The following is a 14,955-nucleotide window of genomic DNA, read 5'->3' as shown; positions in this document are numbered from 1 at the left end:
CTGTTCTGCTGTTGCCCTGTGGGGGGAATCTGTCTTGTCTTTGTCTCTGTTGGGTAGGTTAGGCTGTTCTGCTGTTACCTGATGGATGGTCCTGTCCCACCTTGGTGTGGAGTTATAGATGAGTCCTGGCTTGTTGGTGGATAAGTCCTGGCTCCATGTTGATATCTGTTCCTAGTCTGCCCTTAGCTCTGGCCTCAAGCCTGCAGCCTCTGGCCCCTGGCCTCAAAACCAAGTCCCTAGCCAAGCCTTGTCATGTCCTTGCCTGGGTTTGAAGGGTCTGAGCCTGAGGCAAGACCCAGGTTCTGGGTCCTTGTCCAGTCTTGGGCCTGGAGTCCACCCCAGGCTCCTTGTTCCCAGTCCCTAGTCCTGCTTCCCCTGCCTAGACTGCATCCCGTCCAGTCCTTGGGTTCTGTCCCCTCCTGTTTATGGGACTCCAGTGTCTGTGTCCTGCAGTTGGGTCCTGATTCAACACCTGACTTATGACATAATTATTCTGTACATTTTATCCTTACTGTCCTAAGTTATTGTGTATTATGTACTGTTGTGCTTTGCACCCTGGTCTGGAGATATATTGCCTCATTTGATGGTATACTTGTACAGAGTTAAATGACAATAAACTTGACTTGGCTTAAGAATCATTTATTGCAAAGATCTCCTCCTGCTTCAAAATATCCAACATTGTTCCTTAAACCTAAAAAGACCAAGGTAACATGTCTGAATTACTTCAGTCAAGGTTATGTCTAAATAGTACAGGAGTGAATATTGGCATCAGAAAATTTTGAGGATTAATAGAAACTAAGCTTTTTGTTTATGAAAGGAGACAAGCTGGAAATATACAGGGAGAAGATGATTTCTATAGAAAGAACATCTTTCTCCAATTATGTTTAACTTTACATGAATGAATGGTAGAATACACATTGGCAGTGGAAAGGAGTTAACAGATTGAAACTGGGTCCTCAACACGAAATCAATAGTATAACGGTATTGCAGAAAACAGTATAATTCAGCACAGTAAGCCAATTATACCGTGGCAGTTACCTGGAAGTTGGGGGAATTTATTAATATTTTCCCCTCAATAACAAAGGAATTTGGTTGCCGCAGATTTAAATATAAACTGAAAGAAAATAAATGTCAGATATAGGAGTTAAAATGTCTGAATGACACTTTTACGGCCACCCAGCAAGACACGGGTCTATCTGAACATCATTTAGAGACTTAGACGGGTCTAGTGTTACAGCAACACGTCGCCTGCCTTGGAAACGAGCAGCATTTAATCAGAATGAAAAACCGATCGAGAGTTGTATCGACAGGGCGGTGACTAGAGCGAGACTCTGGAGAGCCACGAGTGAGTCGACTGAGGAGGCAGGAAGGGCAGCCTTTAGCAGTGGCTGAGGAGGGAGGAGAGAAGTTGGGGTCTGACTAGCCCCGTTGAAAGCTGCAGGGGGTGGCACTGCTCGGCCACCAGGACTAAGGGAGCGAAACATCAATGAGCGGTGACCCCCCTCGCTGACGACCCTATTGCCGTGTCCGAGGTGCGGCAGGCAGCAACGGGGCATCTTCCTGTGAAGCTCTTCGGTGAGCCCTACCCTCACAGAGCCGCGGGGGCAGACTGGGCATCGCCACGCACAGCACAAACATCAGATACACCAGGAAGATGCTCTGGGTCACTAGTTCCTCCGGGCAACCAAACACCTTGAAAAATGTCTTCAGCATCTCGGGCAGCCACAAGCCCAGACCCAGGGTCAGCAGGAAGGAGAACAGCATCATGGCAGCCATCTGCGGGCGAGACAGCTTGGTCATCTTTCCCGCCTCCCTGCAGCCCCCGGCTGTCCACTAACCAGCAAACGGCGGCTGCTATCAACCCCCTTCCCACTCCGGATCGGACTCCGCCTCAGCCCGCCCCGCTCCGCCCCGCCCCGGATACAGAACGAGGTCACTTCCTTCGTGTGGAGATACCGAAGGGTTCAGGTGCCCGAATCTGGAGTCATGTGCGATCCGCTGCGGCTGCGAGCTCCTTCTCTCTCTGATCCTCCCACTTTGTTCTCACCCTCTGTCTGTCTTTGTCCCCCCACCTCCCATCTGTTCACAAACGTCCATCACCTCTCCCTTCCCGACTCGCACTCTCACCTCATTGTCAGAACCCAGGACTGGTGATCCGGCAGCTCTCTCCCGTCTTCACATTCCTCTCCGCCCACCTTGCCCCATCTGTTCTCCTTTCTTTGTCTGCCTTCATCCATCATTCAGCTGCCACACACAGTCTTCCAACTCTACACCCGCTCGACTCCCCTGCCAGTTTCTTACAGTCTTCCTCAGTCCGCCAATGGCCTTGGTGTCCTTTCTTCTCACCCCCCTTCTCGTCATTCTAGCCATCTCACCTCACTCTTAGCTGAAGCAGGGTTTCGACCCAAAACAGTGACAGTTTCTTTCCTCCCGATGGTGCTGCGTCACCACTGAGCTCCTCCAGCATTTTGTGTGTGTTGCCGAGTTTCTTCCACCAGATCGTTTGTCACTTCCTGTTGCCCGGATAGCATCCCTGATGACTAAGGAGGGGGGATCATGTTGCGAGCACATTTCTGTCTGCTTCAGACAGAAAATAATAACCAACAACTTCAAGCAGAACATTTTTAATACTTAGCTGAGAAAGGGAGGTGATGCAGCCTCTCTCCACTGCTGCATTCAGTTCAAGTTCATTGTCATTCAACCGTACACCTGTATACCGCCAAACGAAACGTTTTCTGACTAAATACATATAACTCACACACATAACATATAAAGTAATATTACCACAAATAAATTAACTAATAATAAGGTGCATTTACAATACAAGTTAGAAAGTACACAGTGACATGGTTTAGGGTCTTGGTCGGAAACGTAGGACCAACATCCTGATGAAGGGTCTCGGCCCAAAGCGTTGACTGTACTCTTTTCTGCAGATGCTGCCTGGCCTGCTGAGTTCCACCAGCACTTTGTGTTGCTTGGATTTCCAACGTCTTCAGATTTTCTCTTGTTTGTGAGTATGACACTACTGCTGCTTCATACATGATGAGACCAGGATGATGGCAGGGAGTTCAGTGGTCATCTGGCCAGGGAGGAGAAAAAACTGTTTCCCATTCTGACAGTTCTTTTCCTGACGCTACGTTACCTCCTGCCTGGTGGTAGAGGGTCAAAGAAGTGTATGGATGGATGGGAGGGCCCTGCATAAGCAACTCTCCTGATAAGTATCTGTAATGGATGGAAGAGATGATCCTCTCAACAGTCCTCACAGACCTTGCAGTCAGATGCCCTTCTGTTCCCATAGCAGAGAGTGATGCAGCTAGCCAGGACAATCTCAATGTTGCTCCTGTTAAAATTGGTTATAATAGGGTTGGGGGCTCACTCCTATCAATCTCCTTAGGAAGCAGAGGCACTGTAGGGTGCTTTCTTGACCACAGAGGCGGTGTTGAAGGACTAAGTGAGCATATCACCTACACATAAAAACTAAAACATTTTCTCATATTTTCACTTTTAGAGGTAATATCAATAACTATTTGTTCAAAGCTCAGTCTTGAATCGCCAGTATTTGTTTAAATGTTGGCCAGACCCATTGTTATTGGGTGTCATCAGAAATCTTGGTACCATCACTAGTTTCATCCCAAACCCTGGCAATTATTTCAGCTGGACAGTATCAGAATCAATTCGGAGTTGTCCACTGTTCATTTCACTGAATATGTGCTGTCTGATCTGCTGAGTTCCTCCAGCGTTTTGTGTGTATTGTTGCAGATATCCAGCACCTGCAGTCCCTCTTGTGTCTCCTAGGTTCTGATTCCATATATTCTCTATATGCAGATATATCTTCCCTCACAGACAATGTCGATAAACACATGAAGCCTTTGCTCTTCCCTAATTCCATGTGCTATCTAAATCCCAAACACTGGCAGTGCTTAATGTTGCCCCTGGCAAGTTTTTGTATCAATGCAGGTTTCCATCTAATGTAAACTTATTTTTTTCATACTTTCTTCTCTTATCGATGTCCATTTATGGAAATCCTAATCTCAGGATTCTGGCCCATTGGTATTCTTCCTTAGTTGCTCCTACCTAGCCCCGGTAATTGTATTTGTTTGCAACCAGCACTCAGTGCTCCCTAAAGCCCATATCTTCTGCTCCTCCCTTTCCTCTTTTCTGTGGTAAATTCACTGCCTATACAAAGCTTCAGGTTACAAAATATTTTCTCCCTGTCCGAGATGAATTTCCCCCCAATCATACGATCTTAGAATCTCTTAAAGGTACAATTTAAATGAATGTTTATATAACATAGGAAAATATCCACTATTTCAGGAATCAGACAGGATCATAATTCAGTCACATAAAACAATTACTGAAAGACAGTTTATTTCTTACTGGATATTAGTATAGCATGCACAATGAATGGCAGAACCAAAAGTAATGTCAAGAAGCAATAGGACCTTGTTGTACAAGTCCAAGGATCACTGAAAGTGGCAACATACAGTACATAGTAAGGTGCTGAAGAAAGCTAGGGCTCAGAATATAATAACGGGGGGTTATGAGTATATCTTTATCGAACATTTTTTGTAGCTGTAGCTGGTAGAGTAGATATGAGGATGTAATCTACTTATACTTAAAGAAATCCTTTTATAAAATTACTAAACCAAGTTAATGCACATAGAAGGGGGGTAATAGACTGGCATATGTTGGGGAATGGTCAAAGAACATAAAACAGAGCAGGAATAAAGGGGCCTTTTCAGATTGGAAGCTGTGACTGCTTGTGTATCATGAGAATTGCTGTGGGCCCTAGCAGCTCACAACCTATATCAATAATTTGGATAAGAAGATGTAGTGTGATCAGCCCAAGTCTGTTGTATGTCAGTGTGGGCTTTGAGGAGAATGCTGAGTTTTCAGAGGGATATAGTCAGGATGTGAAATGAAATGAGGACATGGTAGGTGAGGAATACAATCTGGAAAAAGTGTGAGGTTGTCCATGTTGGAAGACAAAAAAAAAGACAAAATATTTTTAAATGGTGAGAGATTGAAATGTGTTTGTGCAATGAAGCAGTGATATCAGTCAAATTTAACACGAAGGTGCAGCAATTATTTAGGATAGCTAAGCGAGCATTGTCCTTTATTGCAAGAGTGCATATGTCTTGTTATCATTGTGTAGGACACTGGCGTGTCTGCAGTTGAAATATATTGCAAACAACTTTTATTTCCCATCCCAAGATGTGGCAACTCATTCAGCTAATTTTCTACTTTGACATTTAAAAATTGAACATTGGCATTCATTAGACCTATATGTGCTAAAATAAGTGATCAATTGTTAGGTATATCTGCAGTTAATTTGTGAACAACCCCATGTAATTTAATGTTTAAGATATTAATAGTACAAAACCTAGCCATATTAAAGTAAATTCTGTTTCACCTGCTGTCAAAATCCTGAAGTTCCATGCCACCAGGTTGAAGAATAGCTACTTCCCTTCAACCATTCAGTTCTTGAACCAACTTGACCAACCAATTCTAATCACTATCTCAGTATAGCACCACTGTAACCACTTTGTACTAAAATGAATTTCTAATCATGTTCATTCTTGTATAATTTTGTATAATTCATGTTTGTTTTTTTTCTGTGTATGGAGCATAGGAACTAGCCCTTAAGCCAGCATGTCTGTGCTGGCTATCATGTCAATCCAAACTAATCCCATCTGTCTACACATCCATGTCTACATCCTTCCATTCTCTGCCTGTTCATGTGCCTATTTAAATGCTTCTTAAACACTGCTATTATAGCAACTTCCACCAGCTCCCCTGGTAATGCATTCTAGTCACCTACCACTCTCCATATAGAAAAACTTGCCTCATAAATCTTAATAAATATTCCCCCTCTCATCTTAAAGGTAAGCCTTCTAGTACATGACATTTCCATCCTGAGGAAATGGCTTTCCACTCAGTCTATGCCTCTCCATATTATATATGCTTCTGTCAGGTCTCCTCTTTACCTCCAAAGCTCCTGAGAAAATATTTAATATTGTATCTCTGATGTAATGCGCCTGTGATACTGCTACAAGTTTTTTTATTTCATATGTGCTTGCATATGACAATAATCTTAACTTTGACTTTTGACTTTATGAATTGTAAGCTATATTTAATACACTTTGAAATTGGATTACTACTTAATCTATTGATTTCTGTTACAGCAATTTAATCGTAATTCAATTAAAATGCAAATATGAAATTAAGAATTCCTAATCCCTTGTATGTACTGGATGGTTTAAATATTACTCTGATTTGGAACATTTTGTTATTTTTACAGCTCTATTTTGCCCAATTTAAAAAATTACTTGTAACAAACTGTTTTCTTAGAAGACATCCCATTCGTAAATCAAGTCTTGGTATATAGGATCATTTCCAGTCACCCATTGCCTTCTTCTGCTTTCTGACATGAATTCTGTCCTTTATGCAATATATGTGGAATTTAAATAATGTGGACCATAAGAAAATTAATTGGGCCTGTTCTCCCTTGAGTATAGAAAAATGAAAGGTTTTACTAGAACATATAAAATATTTACAGACATGATTTGGTAGGTGCTTTCGGCTGTGCTCTCTACAACTAGGGGTCATAGTAACAGAAAATCAGTTGTCACTTAAGAAGAAGAGAGAAGAAATTTCTACTCTGGGAGGTGACAAATCTTTGGAATACTTTACCAAAATGGTGGTGGAGGCTCAGTGGCTGAGTAAATTTCAAGAAGGAGATTTTTAGGTAAGGAATATTATGGGCAACATTAGGGACCATAAGAGCATTCACTTCATTATTCAAGAAGGCACAGCAGCGTCTAAAGTTTATGAGGTTGAGCGATGGAAGGCTGCTCGCCCCCATTCTAACAACTTGCTACAGGAGCACCATTGAGAGTGTCCAGTGTGCCTGCATCATTGTGTGATATTGAAACTTCAAGATATTGGATTGCAAGACCCTACAGAGGCCAGTAAAAAATGCCAAGAGGATCACCAGGGTCTCCCTTCTCACTATTTGTTACATTTACCGGGAGGGTCGTATATGAAGGGCCTGAAGCATTGATGAAAATCCCTACCACCCATCCCAAAATCTCTTTGACCCTCTACCTTCTGTATGTTTTGCTGAATGGGAGACTGGGATGGGTGGGGTCTCTGATTATTCTGGCTACTTTACTGAGGCAGCACGAAGAATCCATGGAGGGGAGGCTGGTTTCTGTGCTGAGCTGTGTTCACCACCCTCTGCAGTTTCTTGCGGTCAAGAAAAAAGCAGTTGTCATAGCAAGCTGTGATGCATCCACATACAGAGTCATAGAGCAGTACAGCACAAAACAGGCTATTAGGCCCATCTAGTCCATGCCAAACTGTTATTCAGCCCAGTCCCATCGAACTGCATCTGGATCATGGCCCTCCATATGCAAACCCCCCCCCCCCCCCATCCATATACTTATCCAAAGTTCTCTTAAATGTTGAATTCAAATCTGCATCCATTACTTCTGCTGGCAGCTCGTTCCACACTCCCACCGTCCTCTGAGTGAAGATATTCCTCCTCATGTTCCCCTTACATATTTCACCTCTCGCCCTCAACCTATGCCTCTAGTTGTAGTCTCACCCAACAAGAGTGGGAAATGCTTCCTTGTATTTATCCTATTTATATTCCTCATACACCTCTATCAAATGCCCACTCATTCTCCTACACTCCAGTGAATAAAGTCCTAAGCTATTCAAACTTTTTCTATAACTCAGGTAGTTCCATATGTTTTGCTATATTAACTACTGAAATTGGGGATAGTTTTGGTCGGTTCTGTAATAGGCATATTGGATCATGGATTATTGACTACAGCTCTACGTTCAATGTGATAGTCCCAAACGAAGTCACACCTCCCTGTGCAACTCAATACGTGACTTCCTGCAGTTATTAAGGAAAGGCAGCAACACCTCCACCACGGCTATTCTCACACTGGTGCCCCACTAGGTTACGTCCGGAGCCCCCTACTCTGCTCCCTGTACACACATGACTGCGTACCCAGTTTCTGCTCCAACTTCATCTACGGGTTTGTAGATGATAGTGGGCCGAATCTCAAATAACAATGAGCCAGAGGACAAGAAGAAGTACAGCATAGTAACGTGGTGCCACGTCAACAATCTTTCTCTCGAAGTCAGCAAAACAAAAGAGCTTACCATTGCTCCTGTCTATATCAGTGGTGCTCGGGTTGAGTGTTTCGGTCCACTAATGAACATCACTAATAGCTTGCCCAGTCCAACCAGTTCATGTCACACAAAGAAAACTCACGAATACTTCTACTTCCCCAAGATGCTAAAGAAATTTGCCATGTCCCCGTCAACCCTTGCTGATTTTTTTTACTGAAAGCATTCAATCTGGGTACATCACGGCTTGGTATGACAACGACAAGAAAATCCAGAGAGTTGAAGACACAGCTCAGCACGGAAACCAGCCTCCCCTCCATGGACTCTTCTCACTGCCTCAGTAAAGTAGTCAACATCATCAGAGACCCATCAGGCGGAAAATACAAAAGCCTGAAAATATGTACTAGATCATAGTACAAGATTCACACATACATCAAGCCATACAGTGAAGTGCGTTGTTTTGCGACAGAATATTCTTGTTTTGCAACTCCAAGAAAGTGTCCGCAAGTGTCACCAGGTGACCAGTGTTTAATGTTCCCAGGTATAAACTCCTTACCCGTAGCATTAGGAATTGAGCCCCGGCCTTCCGATCGCTATAAAGCGTGAGCACCGTGCAAACAAGAGAAACAATGCAGATGCTAGAAATCCGAGCAACACACACAAAATTCTGCAGGAACTCAGCAGGCCAGGCAGCATCTACGGAAAAAAGTACAGTCAATGTTTCGGCAGGAAATGCTATCCGTCGACTCTATTGGTTTTGCAACCATTTTGACTCAGTCTAATTAGATGCCCACTTCGAACATAGAACATAGAAATTTACAGTACGTTACAGGCCCTTCAGCCCATAATGTTGTGTCGACCATGTAAGCTACCCTTGAGATTACCTAGAATTTCTATAGCGCATACCCCTCTATTTTTCTAAGCTCCATGTATCTATCTAAGAGGCTCTTAAATGACCCTATTGTATCTGTTTCCACCAATGCCACCAGCAGTGCATTGCATGCATCACCACTCTCTGTGTGAAAAACTTACCCATGACATCCCCTCGGTACCTATTTCCAGCACCTTGAAACTACGTCCCCTCATGTTAGCCATTTCAGCCCTGGGAAAAAGTCTCTGGCCATCCACATGATCAATGCCCCTCATTATCTTATATACCTCTATCAGGTCACCCCAAGTCTTTATGTCATCAGGAAATTTACTAACCCAGCCTTCTATTTCTTCATCCAGGTCACTTATAAAAATCACAAGGAGGAGGAGTCCCAGAACAGATCCCTGTGGAACACCACTGGTAACCGACCTCCATGCAGAATACGAACCATCTACAACCACCCTTTGCCTTCTGTAGGCAAGCCAATTCTGGATCCACAAAGCAAGGTCTTCTTGGATCCCATGCCTCCTTACTTTCTGAAGGATCCTTGCTTGGGGAACCTTTATTAAATGTCTTACTGAAATCCATATACACTACATCCACTGCTCTACCTTCATCAATGTGTTTTGTTACATCCTCAAATGATTCAATCAGGCTCATAATGCACAACCTGCCCTTGACAAAGCCATACTGACTAATGCTAATCAGATTATGTCTCTCCAAATGTTCGTAAATCCTGCCTCTCAGGATCTTCTCCAACAACTTGCCCAAAACTGAAGTAAGACTCTCTGGTCTTTAATTTCCCGGGTTATCTTGACACCCTTTCTTGAACAAGGAACAACATTTGCAACCCTCCGGTACTTCTCCCGTCCCTATTGATGATGCAAAGATCATCGCTGGAGGCTCAGCAATCTCCTCCCTCGCTTCCCACGGTAGCTTGGGGTGCATCTCATCCGGTACCTGTGACTTATCTAACTTAATACCTTAAAAAAGCTTCAGCGCATCCTTTCTTAATGTCAATATGCTCAAGCATTTCAGTCCGCTGTAAGTCACCCCCAAAAATGTTAACGTCTTCTTCCCTGGTGAATACTGAAGCAAAGTATTCATTAAATACCTCTGACTCCATGCACATGTTTCCACTAACACACCTGATCGATCCTATTCTCACACGGCTCATCCTCTTGCTCTTCACATACTTGTATAACAACTTAGTGTTTTCCTTAATTCTGTTCCCCAAGGCCTTCTCATGGCCCTTTCTGGCTCTCATAATTCCATTTTTACATTCCTTCCTAGCCAACTTATAATTTTCCAGAGCTCTAACAGTACCTAGTTTCTTGACTCTTTTATAAGCTTTTCTTTTCTTCTTTTCTACATGCTTTGTACACCTTGGTTCTTCAACTCTACCATCCTTTTTCTGCCTCAATGGAACATATCTATGCAGAACTCCATGCAAATGTTCCCTGAACATTTACCACATTTCTGCTGTGCATTTCCCTGAGAACGTAGAACATAGAATAGTACGACACAGTACAGGCCCTTAGTCCCACAATGTTGTGCCGACCCTTGAACCCTGCCTCCCATATAACTCCCCACCTTAAATTCCTCTATATACCTGTTTAGTGGTCTCTTAAATTTCACTCGTGTATCTGCCTCCACCACTGACTCAGGCAGTGCATTCCATGCACCAACCACTCTCTGAGTAAAAAACCTTCCTCTAATATCCCCCTTGAACTTCCTACCCCTTACCTTAAAGCCATGTCCTCTTGTATTGAGCAGTGGTGCCCTGGGGAAGAGGCGCTGGCTGTCCACTCTATCTATTCCTCCTAATATTTTGTATACCTCTATCATGTCTCCTTTCATCCTCCTTCTCTCCAGAGAGTAAAGCCCTAGCTCCCTTAATCTCTGATCATAATGCATACTCTCTAAACCAGGCAGCATCCTGGTAAATCTCCTCTGTACCCTTTCCAATGCTTCCACATCCTTCCTATAGTGAGGTGACCAGAACTGGACACAGTACTCCAAGTGTGGCCTAACCAGGGTTTTATAGAGCTGCATCATTACCCCGCGACTCTTAAACTCTATCCCTCAACTTATGAAACCTAACACCCCATAAGCTTTCTTAACTACCCTATCTACCTGTGAGGCAATTTTCAGGGATCTGTGGACATGTACCCCCAGATCCCACTGCTCCTCCACACTCCCAAATATCCTGCCATTTACTTTGTATTCTGCCTTGGAGTTTGCCCTTCCAAAGTGTACCACCTCACACTTCTCCAAGTTGAGCTCCACCTGCCACTTCTCAGCCCACTTCTGCATCCTATCGATGTCTCTCTGCAATCTTCGACAATCCTCTACACTATCCACAACACCACCACCAACCTTTTGTGTCCGCTCCCAAGTTCCTGCCTGAAATCTCTTTCAAAGTCATTCTATAAATACTCGGCTGATGTAATCTAGAAAGCGTGGCAACCAGTTTGCAAGATGACGTGTTCCAAAGCAGACAACGTGCGAATGAATGGATTAAACATTTAACGTGACGTTAATTGAAAAATACATTATTCTGATCAAATGGGAGAAACATACAAATGCCCAGTGAGAAAGAGAAATAATCAGGTGCAATAGGTATAGATCCGGCTAGAGGGCGTTTAAAGCATCATACTGCACGGAGTGATTCCCAGCAGACCGGCTGTACACGCTGACCTTGAAGCCATTGACTGCACCAGTGGCTGGTTGTCATGTATCGTGTGAATCGGAGCGGCACTGCCATGGCCGCGCTGTGGAGGGCAGCTGCGCCCATGCTGAGGTAGGGAAGTGCGGAGTGGGGATCGCACAGGTCCGGGAAAAGTTCAACAAGGTTAACGAGTGGGGAGTTTTAACTCGGCGCCTCTGTGTTAGAAATCTTGTCTCTCGGGATCTACAGTGGCAACAAGGCTTCCGTGTTCGCGCTCAAATAACTCTAGAGGCGGAATTGTAAAATTAATTAAAACATGAAATTGTTTTCCCACAAGCTAATAGTGCATTTTATAATATTTTTGTTTTTATTCATTGTATGTGTAATAATTTGTACACGCCATTTTATACAATCATAAAACCATCTGTTCAGTTCACTCTCTGACGATGCCGGTGTACCTAATGTTTCCTTCTTAAACAGTGCGCTTGCCAGACGATAATCGGGCCCAGGCCGTTATTGTCTTGTCGTCAGCCAGTATTTCAAGTTCATGACTTTTGTAGTTGTGGGAAGAGCGTTAACATCGGAGCAGCAGTGCATCTTCCAGCTTGTTCTATCAAAGCCAGTGTCTATGTTGTCGTAATTAACCTTGCTACACCTTCATGAAAACCAATCTCTTGCTGAAAATATTAGCCCGGCTTTTATTTTGGAGAACTGGTTCCAGAGTTCCACTCAGTGGCAGGTGAAAACGAGTGTTTTGATTTGACACCAAAAGTAATCCGGGTGTGATTTACTGCCGATTTGTTCTGGCTCAACCGCCCCCCTCCCCCATGAAAGTGTTTCTCTGCACTTACCCCCGTTACAATTTTACAAAGAACTTCTATTTTTTTCCAGATATCACACCAATAACTTATGACCTTGTCAGTTGAAGGCACAGGTGTATATAAGAGGTTAGATTTCTAGAAGTGCAAATATCTTTGGATGTTATAGGGCAAGGCGAGATTGCAGAGTAGACAGAGTTAGAGGCATGGAATGATTTGGAAACAAGATGAGAATTTTAATATTGAATTATTTAACTGTGTGCCTATGTAGGTCACCAACTTATCGAAGTACATACAGTATATGTCACCATATACTACCCTGAGATTCATTTTCTTGTGGGCATGCACATTTGAACAAAGAAACACAACAGAGTCAATGAAAAACCACACACAACAAAGACAAACAACCAACGTGCAAAAGACAACTATAAAAATGGGAAAAAACGATAACAATAATACTAAATATCGAGAATATGAGTTGTGGAGTCCATAGGTTGTAGAATCAGTGCAGTGTTGGGGTGAGTGAAGTTGAGAGCCTTATGGTTGAGTGGTAATAACTGTTCCTGAACTTGGTGAAGGACTTGAAGCTCCTCTACCAATGTCAAAAAGGGACTATGAACTGGCGGAAGAGTTTTCAATAATTTTGTGGATACAGTATGGGAATTTGACCAGTTAATCAGCTCACATCATTGGAGTGTTTAAGCAGAAGATGTGCTAAGATGGACATGAAATCAGGTGATGGTACTGAGGCAGAAATAAATTGTCAATATTGCAGAGGATAAATGGTTCACAACTAACCATGGGATTAGACATCAGAACTACAAACTTTCTGCTTCAGAAAATTGTTGAGGAGTGGAATGGAGCTGGACATTGACATTGATAGGTTTGATTTTCCCAATGTTCATTTGGAAGAAATTCTGTTAATCTTTTTCTGGATTTTTGACAGCAGCTCGATGAATTTTAGGGAAAAAAACTACCGGTCAGGCAATGTCTGTGGCAAGACAGTCGTCAGTATTTCTAAGAACCTGCATCAGGTCATTAGATTCTCAACCCAAAATGTCAGCTGTTCCTTTCCCTCTATAATGATGCCCAAGTTTCTCCAACAGTTTGTTTTTATGCTCCAGATTCCAGCACTTTCTGACTTCTGTGTCTCAAGCCTGACAATTTAGTATGTGAAGTAAAATCAGAGCAGTCACACTCTTGACTTGCCTGCAACACAACTTGAGCAGTGTTTGAAATGGTTGTTTCTTCGTTTCTAAGTGATTCTGTCTCTCATCCCTTTCTATGTTGCTCTTTGGTGGCCTTGTTCAGAAGGAATTTTTTTTTCAGATTTTTGCCAAGAATGTTCTGCTTTGCCTGTCCGTCATTATGCTTTATTTCATTATTAGTTCTCCTCTAAATGTGTCTCTGACTGTACCATGCTTCCTATCAAAAAAAATTGAGAAGACCATTGTTATTAGCTTAGCTATTCATCACTCACTTGATTTCTAATGTTGTAAGCTGTTCTGAATCTGAATTTTGGTTTATTGTCATTTAGAAACTACAACTGCAATGCAGTTAAAAAAATGAAACAACAGTCCTCCAGAATGACATCACAAAAGCACACAACAAAACAGACTACACCAGAAAATCCACATAACGTTTGGCAATTCCCAAATCCAGAGTCCGGAGAGGCTGCTGCGTATTAATATCACGCTACCATCTTAGTGTGTTACCCGGAAAGGAGTTCCAAATCCACCAGACAGAACAAGACTAACCAGACACACCAAGTCAGGAGACCACAACTCTACCACCCAACAAACCAAAAACTAAAGCTACAAGACCTACACAAAACCACATAGTTACAACAGTGCCAACAATACCATGATTGATAAAAAACAGAATATAAAAATAAATACATTCTGCCTAGAATCAGGGTTTACATCCCATGTGCCAGCTTTCACAAAACCCCGTATTGATGTTTTCTTTATCTTCTGCATATACATATCTTTCTTCATTAACTGGTTGCTTTAATGATCTCACCAGTTGACTTGAAGTCACTTCTGCCATACTAAACATATGAGCATAATTCCAATTAGACCCATGGACCTGAACATTATAAAAACTTATTGTACTCTATTTCCATGTCATATCAACAGCATTTCTTTGGGGGAGAAAATATACTTCACAAAAATCCAGCAGTCTGTCAGGCATCGGCTGAAGGGAATCTGATATCCTGCATCTGTAGTAGTTCGCTCAGGTCAGCTTGATAACAATCATGTTAACGAATTCCCAACGTAGGAAAAAAAAGTGCTCATCATTCTCTTCTACAATTTAAAGTGGTTCATAGAGCTTACATTTCTAAAGAGAAGCTGTCCAGTTTTTATTCGAACGTTTCTCCACTTTGTAATAAATGCAACTCTGCTGATGCCTCTTTAATTCATATGTTTTGGTTTTGCCCTAAAATTGAA

At 42.7% G+C, this 14,955-nt stretch overlaps 1 protein-coding gene across 2 annotated transcripts in view; it reads left to right on the top strand.

Moving 5' to 3' along the window:
* Window positions 1–11,278: 11,278 nt before the first annotated feature.
* The window catches only part of LOC140725647 (D-beta-hydroxybutyrate dehydrogenase, mitochondrial-like), a 37,062-nt gene continuing 33,385 nt past the window's right edge, over window positions 11,279–14,955 (top strand). For both annotated transcript variants that reach the window (XM_073041392.1, XM_073041391.1), the window contains exon 1: window positions 11,279–11,819. In XM_073041392.1, the coding sequence (XP_072897493.1) occupies window positions 11,752–11,819 (68 nt within the window). In that variant the 5' untranslated portion in view covers window positions 11,279–11,751. The remainder of the gene's footprint in view (window positions 11,820–14,955) is intronic.

Source organism: Hemitrygon akajei, chromosome 3 (assembly GCF_048418815.1).
Source record: "Hemitrygon akajei chromosome 3, sHemAka1.3, whole genome shotgun sequence".
Taxonomy (NCBI): Eukaryota; Metazoa; Chordata; class Chondrichthyes; order Myliobatiformes; family Dasyatidae; genus Hemitrygon; species Hemitrygon akajei.
This window is presented reverse-complemented; position numbering and strand designations above follow the sequence as displayed.